This window comes from Heptranchias perlo, chromosome 37 (assembly GCF_035084215.1).
Source record: "Heptranchias perlo isolate sHepPer1 chromosome 37, sHepPer1.hap1, whole genome shotgun sequence".
NCBI classification, from domain to species: Eukaryota; Metazoa; Chordata; class Chondrichthyes; order Hexanchiformes; family Hexanchidae; genus Heptranchias; species Heptranchias perlo.
In genome coordinates, this window is record NC_090361.1 from 5,664,875 (window position 1) to 5,679,536 (window position 14,662).

General features: G+C 43.1%; 1 protein-coding gene across 2 annotated transcripts in view; it reads left to right on the forward strand.

Annotated features, from left to right (window-relative positions):
* Nucleotides 1-1,303: 1,303 nt before the first annotated feature.
* Nucleotides 1,304-14,662, forward strand: part of notch3 (notch receptor 3) — a 126,358-nt gene continuing 112,999 nt past the window's right edge. For both annotated transcript variants that reach the window (XM_067973025.1, XM_067973026.1), the window contains exon 1: nt 1,304-1,558. In XM_067973025.1, coding sequence (XP_067829126.1) covers nt 1,498-1,558 — 61 coding nt within the window. In that variant the 5' untranslated portion in view covers nt 1,304-1,497. The remainder of the gene's footprint in view (nt 1,559-14,662) is intronic.

Below are 14,662 nucleotides of genomic sequence, written 5' to 3' on the forward strand. Positions count from 1 at the left end.
AACGTGTGATCTTCGACAATGAATGGCAGCAGGCTATTCAACTGTGGAGCATGTCACAGCCCGGCACGAGTCAGTGTTCACTATAATAGTATATAGTAGTCAGGAGTGGGAACCTGGCAGAGTTTTCCCTTCCCTAACTCTTACTGCTGTCCTGGTCGAGATCAGCTATTCAGTGCAGACTGGAAATCAGACCTAGGACCTTCTTGATTTATATGGCCCTTCATCTCTGAGCCACTAGGACAGCTGGTACCTTTTCTTAACACCTCTTCTCAGAGAATGTTACTTGGTTAATTTCTCCAACTCTTTAAAAAAAAGTGCAAATCAACCCATTCTATCCTCTATCCTCCCTGGTCTTTTTTTTCTTATGGTGACTTTTTCCCTTTCTACGGTGCATCCATTTAATTTTTCTGTTCCTTTTTTTTTCTGTTGTGGTTCTGCTTTTTCTCCCCCCTTCGCTCGCTCTGTGTTACATGACCCCAGTGTTTCAGACACGGAGCAGTGCAGCGCCATGTTGCTGTAATAACCTTTCTTTTGATTTATCTCCTCACTTTGTTCCCAGGCTCCACAGGGAAATACCTCCGCAGCAGCAGCCATCGGTCTTAAAGGGACACCCTCCTCATTTTTTCAAGGAGCACTCTCCTCACTTTAAAGGAGCCCTCGCCTCACTTTTAAAAGATGCAAAAAGCAGATTGAGGCTCTCTAACTTTCTCACGATTTTCAATACGACGATCCTCACAGCTGATAGTTAATTACAGCCAAGGGACAAAACGTAGCAGATTGAATCCATATATGAAGAAGCGAGTTGGTCCAGCTACACCAGCATATTTGAATGCCAAATATACTTATTTTGGGGTCAAACTTATGTTTCGTCTACCCTATTGCATTTCACAGTCTACTACCCGTATTATTTTAAGATAAAATAGTGCCAAATATTTTGAATATAACAAAAGGAAACTTTTATATCGCTACCTTTGTATTTCACAGATAACCAATGCAAACTTAAAGAGTGTAAATAAATAGGCTAAGCGTTTGCTTCAGTCCTCCCTTTAAGAAGAAGTAGTGCAAGTAATTTTTTTGTATAAATGACAAAAAAAACTTAACGATATGAAACATTCCGAGAGGGCTGCTCTGGGGTTCTGAGATCACTTATCAAGTGACCTGGGTGACACTTGTTCCCATTCGGTCGCAGTCGGGATAATTCCTGCCAGAGTTTTTCGCCCCGCGCGGATGGATACAGCCCGTGTGCGCGGCTCAAGGCAGCCTGCGGTGCTGAAGTTTTCAAAAAGTTTGTTCTGAAGTTTGGAGACGCGGGATCGGGGGATCGAATCGGGGATACCGCCGACACTTTTTTTTTCTATTTTGTTTTAAAACTTCCCCTCCCCACCCCCACCCCGTCTTTCCCCATGATAACTCGGACTTTCTGGGCTCCACGTTTGAATGGATGTATAAATTAATCGAGGAAACGAAGGAAAACTCCGAACTTTTAAACCGCGAGCAATGGGGGATTTAAAACGCTGGAATTTACTTTGGGGACTCTTGCTGGCGGCTGAGTGTGGAGGTACGGCTTGACTTAAGGAGAAAGCGCAAGGAGGCTTTATTACAAGGAGTGGCGGACTGGTCTGCAGTGAATAGGGACAATCAGGATTTGAGGGATTTTTGTAAAGAATCAGAAAGCATGTTTTTTTTTTAAAGTTCATTCCGTGGGATTTTTTCCCCAATCAGTGCTGATCATTGCAGCGCGATGCCAGGAGTACTGCCGTCTTAGAGATCCAACTATCCCTTCTCTCCAACACTCTTAAGTAACAAGTAACTTTTTTGTTTGAACAAATGAAACTAACATCTGATCCCAGTTATAGACTCTGGGAAGTTTATTTTTTTGCTTGCAAGCCAGCCCTTTTAGTACAGTACACACATTTTAAAATGTATATTATGTGAGGTTATTGTAGGTGAATTAAGTTGGGCATTTAAAATAAAAAAATCCCAGATTTTTATGAAGGCTTGTAATGAACACGATTGATGTACAGTTCACAGCAGTCTAAACGTGCAGCCTTTCGATGATACAATCGACCGTTTGTTTGTTGTACTGTTTAATAGATGTTTTGCTCCTTTTAATACAGAACATGCAGATTTTCTGCAGTAATTACTGAATTGGCAAAAAAAACCCGCTGCATTTAGTGTGCCGAGTGGACACTTTTAAAAACTTTACATCAAAGTTGGAAAAAGGTTACCCATTTATTTTCTATTTTAAAACTGAATTAATCTCATCGTTTGGAAATTTTACAAAATCTTGAGATGGCCAAAAAAAATCGCGTTCGCTAGAAATATGTGAATATATTAAATTCACCTCGATTTTGTTTTTAAACAAAAATCTGAACCAGCACCTAAGAGAGATGGAGGGATTTCAGTAGCTGCTTGTTAGGTGTTGTTAACATGACCGCAAAAGTATCAGGCTGAGAAATAATCGCATTTTTTTTTTGCTGAGAACCGTTTGATCCCAGTTCAGAAGTTGATTTTTTTTTTACATGCCCTTCAGCCATGTGTGGGCAAAGAAATGTAAGAGAAATCTGGACTGGAGAGGGGGGTTCACCCTTTTTAAATATATTTTAATTGTTTTGAAAAAATATATTAAACTGTTCTTTTGTCTGAAATGGAAAGAGGCCCGGGGTGGGGGGAAGAGAAACAGCGGGTTCTAAGGGCAAGTATGGCGATGGGAAGCTGTGGGGATTTGCTTGCGATCTGGGGCTGATATACCGAGTAATCCTTCACATCTCGGTATCCTTGGGAACCAGACTTGAACACACACAGCAGCAGCCCCATGAATGATGAAATGGCCAAGCGGCTCCTAGTCTTTGTATGGGACAGTGGAGGGGAGGAGGGGAAGTGTGTGTGGGGAGGTGGGGGGGAATAGTCCACGAGGTATGAAAAAAACCAGTGGTGGAGCCCATACAAAGAAGTGTGGGATCAGCATCTAGTTTTGTTTTACGTTAATGCTTAAACTCGACCTTGCAAGATCACCGTCTGTCACTAGGCATTATTCAGAGCACACTGACTCACTCCATTGTATGACATTCCCCCCAGGCAGGGGCTGCATATACAATTCGGTCTTGCAAGGAATCCCATTTTTATTGTTTTGTTTTTGTTTCTCATCCATGACCTGGATTTTTTTTTCAGTAAAAAGGTAGCGTCGTTTTTTTTTCACAAGCTGCTGAGAGAGGGACTTTTTGGTCTATCAAGGACTGTGTGTGGGGTGGGGCGTTCAAAAGCAATGTTGTTGTTGTTGTTGTTGAAGTTGGCCCTTCAGCGAGGAACCTGACTTTTGAACTTGGTGCTCGAGTCCTCTCTGAAGCTCTGGCCCGAATCACCCCTCCCGCCCCTCTCCACATTAACATGAGGCTTTGTGTCTGCAGTTTGTGAAGCCATTGACAGACCTCGTGTCTCCGAGCCCTTTGGACGTTCCATGCACTGAATGCTGGAGCTCTTGAGAAATTACACTTCACATTCTTCCATACATCAGTTAGAAATAAAAGAGCTACGGGGTAGGGGGTGGGGGAGATCAATCGTATGTTATCCTCCCTCTTTCTCTAACCTCCTCCAGCCCTACAACCTTCCGAGATTCCTGCACTCCTCCAATTCTGCCTCATGCGCATCCCTGATTTTCATCGCGCCACCATTGGCGGCCGTGCCTTCAGCTGCCTACGCCCTAACCTCTGGAATTTCCTCCCTAAACCTCTGCGCCTCTCTATCTCCCCTCCTTTAAGATGCTCCTTAAAGCCCTATCTCTTTGGCCAAGCTTTTGGTCACCTGTTCTAATATCTCCTTATGTGGCTCGTGGTCAAATTTTGTTGGATAACGCTCCTATGGTGCACCTTGGGATGTTTTTCTATGTTAAAGGAGCTATATAAGTGCAAGTAGTTGTTATTACCAAAAAGAGACATTAAAAAAACCTCTAATTTAGGTGCCCCTTCCTATTATGTGTCAGCATCTTACAGACATCTCTTGTAATCTCCTTCAATCAGTCAGTGGAGTGACAGGTTCATTTGTGCTGTTGATTCCCACTCTCCCACAGAAGGATATGCAGTAGGGCTAGATGAAGTAGTGTGGGAGGAGGCTCGTGTTGAGCACGAACACCAGCATGGACCAGTTGGGCCGAATGGCCTGTTTCTGTGCTGTACATTCTATGTAACTTTTCCTCTGCTCCTCTCACCGAGGGAGCTGTCTGTGATCAAGAGGTCGCCGGGCAGGAGACAGTCGACAGGGCCATCACCCCGGGGTGCATCTGGCCCCTGCACTGAACAGGCTGTGCCACCACTCCTCACCCTACCCAGGATCTATCCTCTCTACATTCAGGTGTATCTATTGCATTCGCCCGAACTTTTAACATAGGAACAGGAGTAGGCCATTCAGCCCTTCGAGGCTGTTCCACCATTCAATTAGATCCCGGCTGATCTGTATCTTAACTCCATTTATCTGCCCTGGTTCCATATCTGTTAATACGCTTGCCTAACAAAAACTCTCAATCTCAGTGTTGAAATTTTCAATTGACCCCCAGCCTCAACAGCTTTTTGGAGTAGAGTTCTAGATTCCCACTACCCTTTGTCTGAAGAAATGCTTCCTGACATCAACCCTGAACGGCCTAGCTCTAATTTTAAGGTTGTGCCCCTTTGTTCTGGACTCACCCACCAGAGGAAATAGTTTCTCTCTATGTAGCCTATCAAGTGCTTTAATCATCTAAAACACCTCATTTAGACCACCCCTAAATCTTCTATATTCAAGGGAATACAAGCCTAATGAATGCAACCTGTCCTCATAATTTAACCCTTTTAGCCTTGGTATCATTCTGGTGAATCTGCACTGCACCTCCTCCAAGGCCAATATATCCTTCCTGAGATGCAGTGCCCAGATTGAATTCAGTACCCCAGATGGGGTCTAACTAGAGTTTTATACAACTGTATCATAACTTCCACCCCTTTGTATTCCAGCTCCCTTGAGATGAAGGCTAACATTCCTTTAACCTTTTTAATTATGTTTTGTACCTGTCCAATAGTTTTTAGTGGTTTCTGTTTATGGGCCCCTAAACCCCTCGGTTTCTAGCTTCTCACCATTTAGAAAATACTCTGATCTATCTTTCTTCGGTCCTGAGTGGATGACCTCACACTTCCCCACATTGAACTCCATCTGCAACAGTTTAGCCCACTCATTTAATCTATCAATGTCCCTTTGCAACTTTCTACTCTCATCAACACTACTTACTGTGCCGACTAACTTTGTGTCATCAGCAAACTTGGATACACGGCTCTCTACTCTTTTACCTAAGTCATTGATAAATAAAGTGAAAAGCTGAGGCCCCAGTGCAGATCCCTGGGGGACACCACCAGTCACATCCTGCCAATTGGAGTACATACCTATTATCCCTACTCTGTCTCCTACCTCCTAACCAATTCCTTACCCATGTCAATAGGTTGCCTGCAATTCCATGCACTTTCATTATTGCAAACTTTCTAACATTTGCCTCACTTGTAATATCAACATTAACAACTACGCTTAGTTAGGGCCAGTTCTTGGATCCAGCGATTTTGCCAAGCAGATCCTTCCCAATTCATTTGCAATTTTAGCTGCCTAGAATCTTTAAACAGAAGACACCTTTAGCAGAATGCTGCTATGCACTCTCTCCCCCTTTGCATTCACTGTGGAACCCGTTCCTTAACTTATTAACAGCTCACGTGGAAGAACACAGAAGTGTGAAGTGATGCATTTTGTTAGGAAGAATGAGGAGAGGCAACATAAACAAAATGGTACAATTTTAAAGGGGGTGCAGGAACAGAGAGGCCTGGCAGTATACGTACATAAATCTTTGAAGATGGCAGGACAAGTTGAGAAGGCTGTTAAAATGCATTCTGAATCCTTGGCTTTATAAACAAAGACAGAGTAAAAAAAGCAAGGAAGTTATGCTAAATCTTTGTATATCACAGGTTAGGCCTCAGCTGGAGTAGTGTGTTCAATTCTCGGTACCGTACTTTAGGAATGATGTCAATGCCTTAGAGAGGATGCAGAGGAGATTTACTAGAATGGTACCATTGATGCGGGATTTCAGTTCTTGGGGAGACTAGAGAAGCTGGGGTTGCTGATTCAAATTTGTGCACCTGGGCAATGAAAATTGGTTGACTATTCAACTAACAGTGGAGGTGGGATCAGAGCATAGCCCTGATTTGTCTTCGGGCCTTGTCCACATACTTCCAGCAGGAGTGACCGGATAGTGTTCAAGAGTGGGAGTAATTTTCTCCTCCCTCCCAAACACAGGGACATCAAGAATATCCCCATCATCACTCCAGCTAGTTATTGTTTCCTTACATTGTCCAGTTATTTCTCCCCACCCCTGCCTGTTTCTCTGTCACTTCCATGCCAAACAATATTCTGCTTGAAAGTGAAAGGCAGGTGACCCACTGCCAGGTCTTTCCTCTGTAACTGATGACTGGGAGGCTTGTGATGCCATCCAGGGCACTGTTCTCCAACAGTTCTCTCCATCTGTCTGCTGCGATTAAAAGCTCAACATCACCCTCCTGCTACCACTCCAGGGCAATGTGTTCTAGTTTAGCAATGCCAATGGCACTGGGGCATCCTACTAACATTTTCTAGAGAAAAAGGTAATATGCCAGATATTAAGAAAGAATCTTGTATGAAAGGTCACCCACTAATGGTCAAATATTTCAGGTAAAATTAGTGATTTAAAAGAATACTCTAGTGGCATGAGGAAAAATATATGCCTCTCCCCCCAAATATAGCAATTAAACTAATTAAAATATGTTCTTGACATTTAAGATAATTATACCAGAGGTATGAAGTAACTTTTTTAATAACAAGGTAAGTTTAAAGGAAACCTACCATTCAGTATCACCCTATCTCAGACAAAAACTGATGCAATTATTCTAGAGCTTTGATCAAACTCTGTGCTTGGCCTATCATTAAATCCTTTTCCTCCTGGAGTATTTTCACTTTTGTTGCTGTTCCTATAAAAGAGCTTTTGGCAAATTCATGTTACTGATTTAAAATGAGCTAAATATAAAACCTGTCAGATTTTGGTGGCTTCCTTTTGGGAGCTTGCTGGTTTATTTTGGTGGGATATCTGGTAGATGTGCTGGTGTGTGTATCAGTGAGTTTACTGGTCGATGTGCTGGTGTATATATCAGTGAGTTTACTGGTCGATGTGCTGGTGTGTGTATCAGTGAGTTTACTGGTCGATGTGCTGGTCTGTGTATCAGTGAGTTTACTGGTCGATGTGCTGGTGTGTATATCAGTGAGTTTACTGGTCGTGTGCTGGTGTGTGTATCAGTGAGTTTACTGGTCGATGTGCTGGTGTGTGTATCAGTGAGTTTATTGGTAGGTATGCTGGTGTGTATATCAGGGAGTTTACTGGCAGATGTGCTGGTGTGTGTATCAGTGAGTGTTTTAGTAGATATGCTGGTCTGTGTATGAGTGAATTTTCAGTAGATGTGCTGGTGTGTGTATCAGTAAATTTACTGGTACATGTGCAGGTGTTTTATCACTGAGCTTCCTGACAAAAGAACCTGAGGCGACATAAGGGAAAAAAATTTTAAGCAGTGAGTTGTTATGATCCGGAATGCAGTGCCTGAAAGAGTGGTAGAAGCAGATTCAACAATAACTTTCAATAGGATATTGGATATATACTTGAAAAGTAAAAAAAGAGCAGGGGAGCGGGACTAATCGGATAGCTCTTTCAAAGAGCCGGCACAGGCACGATGGGCCGAATGGCCTCCATCTGTACTAAATCATTCTATGATTCCATGTGCAGTTGTGTGATATCACTGCAATTTCCTGTAGATATGCTGGTGTTCACTATCCAGTAGATGTGTTAGTTTGTGAATCAGTGAGTTTACTGGTCGTGTGCTGGTGTGTATATCAGTGAGTTTACTGATAGATGTGCTGGTGTGTGTATCAGTGAGTTTACTGGTCGATGTGCTGGTGTGTGTATCAGTGAGTGCGCTGGTGTGTGTATCAGTGAGTTTACTGGTCGATGTGCTGGTGTGTGTATCAGTGAGTGTGCTGGTGTGTGTATCAGTGAGTTTACTGGTCGATGTGCTGGTGTGTGTATCAGTGAGTTTACTGGTCGTGTGCTGGTGTGTATATCAGTGAGTTTACTGGTCGATGTGCTGGTGTGTGTATCAGTGAGTTTACTGGTCGATGTGCTGGTGTGTGTATCAGTGAGTTTACTGGTCGATGTGCTGGTGTGTATATCAGTGAGTTTATTGACAGATGTGCTGGCGTGTGTATCAGTGAGTTTACTGGTCGTGTGCTGGTGTGTATATCAGTGAGTTTACTGGTCGATGTGCTGGTGTGTATATCAGTGAGTTTACTGGTCGTGTGCTGGTGTGTATATCAGTGAGTTTACTGGTCGATGTGCTGGTGTGTATATCAGTGAGTTTACTGGTCGATGTGCTGATGTGTATATCAGTGAGTTTACTGGTAGATGTGCTGATGTGTATATTAGTGAGTTTACTGATAGATGTGCAATTGTGTGTTATTACTGAGTTTGCTGATACTCCGTACCAGTAAACCAGCTGTGGGGGAAGGTTTAAACTAATTTGACAGAGGGAGGGGACCAAGGTGAAGCATCAGAGAAAGAAGGTGCATGGAGGGCTGGGAGAGACAAACAGCCTTAGAATAAAGAGTAGTCCAGAAATAGGAGGGGTCAGAGAGGGGAACAATGCCAGGCAGACTAAGGCAGGTTTGGAGTGCGTGTGCGTAAATGTACAGAGCGTGGTAAATAAGGTTGGTGAGCTGCAGGCACGAGTTGCCACATAGTGGCCATATCATATAGAGGCAATAATAGAAATCTTGCTCAAACAAGGGCAGGAATGGGAACTTAACATTCCTGGCTACAATGTATTCCGAAGGAAAAAGGAAGGAAAAAAGGGGGAGGGGTGATGGTGGAGGGGGTTGGCAGTATTGATCAAAGATACTTTTACAGTCCTGGAAAGCGATGACGTGCTTGAGGGTTCTAAGACTGAATCTATTTGCTTAGATTTAAGAAGAACAGAAGCTGATGCTGCTGGGTGTATACTATGGACCACCAAATTGTGGGAGGAGCAAATTTCAGAAAGATGTAAGAACAATACAGTAATAATAATGGGGGACTTGAATTATCCTAATACAGACTGGGAAAAAAGCAACGAAAAGGGCAAGGAGAGGGAGCAATTCCTGGTACATGTGCTGGTGTGTTATCACTGAGTTTACTGGTACATGTGCTGGTGTGTTATCACTGAGTTTACTGGTAGATGTGCTGGTGTGTGTATCAGTAACAGAGTAACGGAGAGGGTTGTTGAGGGTCATACAGTTGATGTGTGTATGGACTTCCAAAAGGCGTTTGATGAAGTACCACATAATAGACTTGTTAGCAAAATTGAAGCCCATGGGATTAAAGGGACAGGGGTAACGTGGTTACAGAATTGGCTGAGGGACAGATTGCAGGGAGTGGTTGTTTTTCGGACTGGAGGGAAGTATACAGTGGTGTTCCCTAGGGGTCGGTATTAGGATCGCTGCTCTTTTTTATATATATTAATAACCTGGATTTGGGTATACAGGGCATAATTTCAAAGTTTGCAGATGACACGAAACTTGAAAAAGTAAACAATGAGGAGGATAGGAACAGACTTCAGGAGGACATAGACAGACTGGTGAAATGGGCAGACACATGGCAGATGCAATTTAATTCAGAGAAGTATGAATTGATACATTTTGGTAGGAAGAATGAGAGGCAATATAAACAAAATGGTACCATTTTAAAGGGGCTGCAGGAACAGAGAGACCGACCGGGGGATATACGTACACAAGTCTCTGAAGGTGGCAGGTCAAGTTGAGAAGGCTGTTAAAAAGCATATGGGATCTGTGGCTTAGTAAATAGACAAGCTTTCAGAGGCTTCCCCCTTCGTCAGGTGAACGATGTGAAATGAAATTGCTGGACTATAACTTGGTGTTGTAAAATTGTTTACAATTGTCAACCCCAGTCCATCACCGGCATCTCCACATCATTAGTAAATAGAGGCATAGAGTACAAAAGCAAGGAAGTTATGCTAAACCTTTATAAAACACAGGTTAGGCCTCAGTTGGAGTATTGTGTTCAATTCGGGGCACCACACTTTAGGAGGGATGTCAAGGCTTTAGAGAGCGTGATGAGACTTACTGGAATGGTACAAGGGATAAGGGACTTCAGTTATGTGGAGAGACGGGAGAAGCTGGGGTTGTTCTCCTTAGAGCAGAGAAGGTTAAGAGGAGATTTGCTAAGACATGTACAAAGTCATGAATGGCTTTGATAGAGTAAATAGGGAGAAACAGTTTCTAGTAGCAGAAGGGTCAGTACCACTAAGGTGATTGGCAAAAGAACCAGGGGCAACATGAGGAAAAAAAAAATTACGCAACAAGTTGTTATGATCTGGAATGCACTGCCTGAATGGGTGGTGGAGGCAGATTCAATAGTAACTTTCAAAAGGGAATTGGATAAACACTTGCAGGCAACGAATTTACAGGGCTACGGGGAAAGAGCCAGGGAGTGGAACTAAGTACATAGCTCCACCAAAATGTCAGCACAGCCGTGCTAGGCCGAGTGGCCTCCTTCTGTGCTGTATCTATGATTGTATGTGCTGGTGTGTGTATCAGAGTGTTTTCCAGTAGATGTGCTGGTGTGTGTATAATCGGTGAGTTTTCCAGTAGATGTGCTGGTATGTGTCTGAGTGAGTTTTCTGGTACACATGCTGGTGTGTGTATCAGTTCTCTATTTGGTCGAAGTGCTGGTATGTGTGTGATAGAATCATCATAGAACGATACAGCACAGAAGGAGGCTATTCGACCCATCATGCCTGTGCCGGCTCTTTGAAAGAGCTATCCAATTAGTCCCATTCTTCTTCCCTTTCTCCATAGCCCTGCAAAGTTTTCCCCTTCAAGTATTTATCCAATTCCCTTTTGAAAGTTATTATTAAATCTGCTTCCACCGCCCTTTCAGGCAGCGCATTCCAGATCATAACAACTTGCTGTGTAAAAACATTTTCTTGATCTCGCCTCTGGTACTTTTAGCAATTATCTTAAATCTGTCCTTTGGTTACCGACCCTTCTACCACTGGAAACAGTTTCTCCTCATTTACCAAATCAAAACTCTTCATGATTTTGAACACCTCTATTAAATCTCCCACTAACCTCTCTGCTCTAAGGAGAACATAGAGAGGTTACAGCACAAAAGGAGGCCATTCGTACCATCAAGTCCATGCCAGCTCTATGCAAGAACAATCCAGCTAGTCCCACTCCCCCAACCTATCCCTGTAGCCCTGCAATTTTTTTTCCTTTCAAGTACTTATCCAGTTTGAGAGCCACGCTTGAATCTGCCTCCACCACTCCCCCGGCAGGGCATTCCAGATCCTAACCACCTAACAATCCCAGCTTCTCTAGTCTCTCCACATAACTGAAGTCCCGCATCCTTAGTACCATTCTAGTAAATCTCTGCACCCTCTTGAAGGCCTTGTCATCCTTCCTAAAGTGTGGTGCCCAGAAAGAGACACAATACTCCAGCTGGGGCCTAACTGGTGATGTAAATAGGTTTAGCGTAACTTCCTTGCTATTGTACACTATGCCTCAGTTTAGAAAGGCAAGGATCTCGCATGTTTTTTTAACAGCCTTCTCAACTTGTCCTGCCACCTTCAAAGATTTGTGTACGTACACCACCCAGGTCTCTCTGTTCCTGCACCCCCTTTAAAATTGTATCATTTATTTTATATTACCTCTCCTCATTGTTCCTACCAAAATGAATCACCACACTTTTCTGCGTTAAATTTCATCTGCCCATTTCACCAGTCTGTCTATGTCCTCCAGAGGTTTGTTATTATCCTCCTCATTGATTACTACATTTCTGAATTTCGTTTCATCTACAAACTTTGAAATTATGCCCCCATATACCCAAGTTCAGGTCATTAATATATATCCAAAAGAGCAATGGTCTTAATACCGACCGCCGGGGGACACCGCTGTATACTTCCCTCCAGCCTGAGAAACAACCGTTCAGCACTACTCTCTGCCTCCTGTCTCTTAGCCAATTTTTTATCCATGCAGCCACTGACCCTTTAATCCCATGGGCTTCAATTTTGCTAACAAGTCTATTACGTGGTACTTTATCAAATGCTTTTTGTAAGTCCATACACACAACATCACCCGCACTACTTTCATCAACCCCCTCCGTTACTTCATCAAAGAACTCAATCAAGTTAGTTGAACACGATTTGCCTTTAACAAATCCATGCTGGCTGTCATTTTATTATCCCATATTTTTCCAAGTGACAATTAATTTTGTCTCTGATTATTATCTCTAAAAGTTTCCCCAGCACCAACCCTCGACTGACTGGCCTGTAGTTGCCGGGTTTATTCTCCTCCCCTTTTTCGAACAGGGGTGTAACGTTTGCAATCCTCCAGCCTTCTGGCACTGCTCCCATTTCTAAGGATGATTGGAAGATTGTGACCAGACCCACCGCTATCTACACCCTTACTTCCCTCAGCAACCTAGGATACATCTCATCCAGACCGGGTGACTTTTCTACTTTCAGCGCTGCCAACCTTTTAAGTGCCTCCTCTTTATCTGTTTTTATCCTATCCAATTTCTCTACTACCTCCTCCTTTACTGTGATATTGGCAGAACCCTCTTCTTCTTTAAGACCAGGTGAAAAGTACTCATTTAGTACCTCAGCCATGCCCTTTGCCTCTACGGGAAGATCTTTTTGGTCTCTAATCGGCCCCACCCTTCATTTGACTATTTATATGTTTATAAAAGACTCTTGGGTTCCCTTTTATGTTACCCGCTAATCTATTCTCATACACTGTCTTACATAAGAACATAAGAAATAGGAGCAGGAGTAGGTCATCCGGCCTCTCGAGCCTGCTCCGCCATTCAACAAGATCATAGCTGATCTTCTACCTCAACACCATTTTCCTGCACCATCCCCATATCCCTTGATGCCTTTAATATCTAGAAATCTATCAACCTCTGTTTTGAATGTACTCAATGACTGAGCCTCTACAGCCCTCTGGGGTAGAGAATTCCAAAGATTCACCACCCTGAGTGAAGAAATTTCTCCTCATCTCAGTCCTAAATGGCCTATCCTTTATTCTGAGACTGTGACCCCTGGTTCTAGATTCCCCAGCCAGGGGAAACAACATCCTTGCATCTACCCTGTCAAGCCCTATAAGAATTTTGTATGTTTCAATGAGATCACCTCTCATTCTTTTAAACTCTAGAGAATACAGGTCTAGTCTACTCAATCTCTCCTCATACGACAATCCCGCCATCCCAGGAATCAGTCTGGTGAACCTTCATTGCACTCCCTCTATGGCAAATATATCCTTTCTTAGGTAAGGAGACCAAAATTGTATACGATACTCCAGGTGCGGTCTCACCAAGGCCCCATATAATTGCAGGAAGACATCTTTACTCCTGTACTCAAATCCTCTTGTAATAAAGGCCAATAAACCATTTGCTTTCCTAAATGCTTGCTGCACCTCTTTGTCCCTCTTATTTCCTTTTTTAGTTCTCCTCTGTACTTTCTGTATTCAGCTTGGTTCTCTGCTGTATTATCAGCCTGACATTTATCGTAAGCCTCCTTTTTCTGTTCCATTTCAATCTTTATATCTTTAGTCATCCAGAGAGCTCTAGCTTTGGATGCCCTTCCTTTCCCCATCATGGGATTGAGTTCAGGTACAGACTAGACAATCTCCCTTTTGAAGGCCTCCCATTGCTCATTTACTGTTTTAGCTGCCAGTCTTTGATTCCAATCCACCTGGGCTGGATCCCCTTTCAGCTCACTGAAATTAGCCCTCCTCCAGTTGGGTATTTTCACGTTTGTCCTTTTCCATAACTACTTTGAACCTAATGATATTGTGAGTTTATCACGGAGTTTACTAGTAGATGTACTGATGTGTGTGTTAGTTAATTTACTGGTCTGTATGCTGTTGTGTGTATCATTGAGTTTTCTGGTATATGTGCTGGTGTGTGTATCCATTCATTTAGGAACAAAGGAACAGGAGTAGGCAGATCAGCCCCTCGAGCCTGTTCTGTCATTCAGTTAGATCGTGGCTGATCTGTATCTTAACTCCACCTACCTGCCTTGTTTCTGTAACCCTTAATACCCTTGCTTAATAAAAATCTATCAATCTCAGTTTTTACATTTTCAATTGGCCTAACCTCAACAGCTTTTTGGAAAAGAGTTCCAGATTTCCATTACCATGAGTGTGAAGAAGTGCTTCCTGACATCACCTCTGCTGAATGGCCTAGCTCTAATTCTAAGGTTATGTCCCATTGTTCTGAACTATCCCACCATAGGAAATTGTCTCTATCTACCCTATCAAATCCTTTAATCATCTTAAACACCTCAATTAGATCACCCCCTAATCTTCTATACTCAAGGGAATACAAGCCTAGTCTATGCAACCTGTCCTCATAATTTAACCCTTTTAACCTCTATCATTCTGGTGAATCTGCGCTGCACCCCCTTCAATGTCAATATATCCTCCCTGAGGTGCGGTGCCCAGAACTGAACGCAGTACATAAGTGGGGTCTAATCAGAGCGTCATATAACTGTAACAAAACTTCCACTCCTTTGTATTCCAGTCCCTTAAA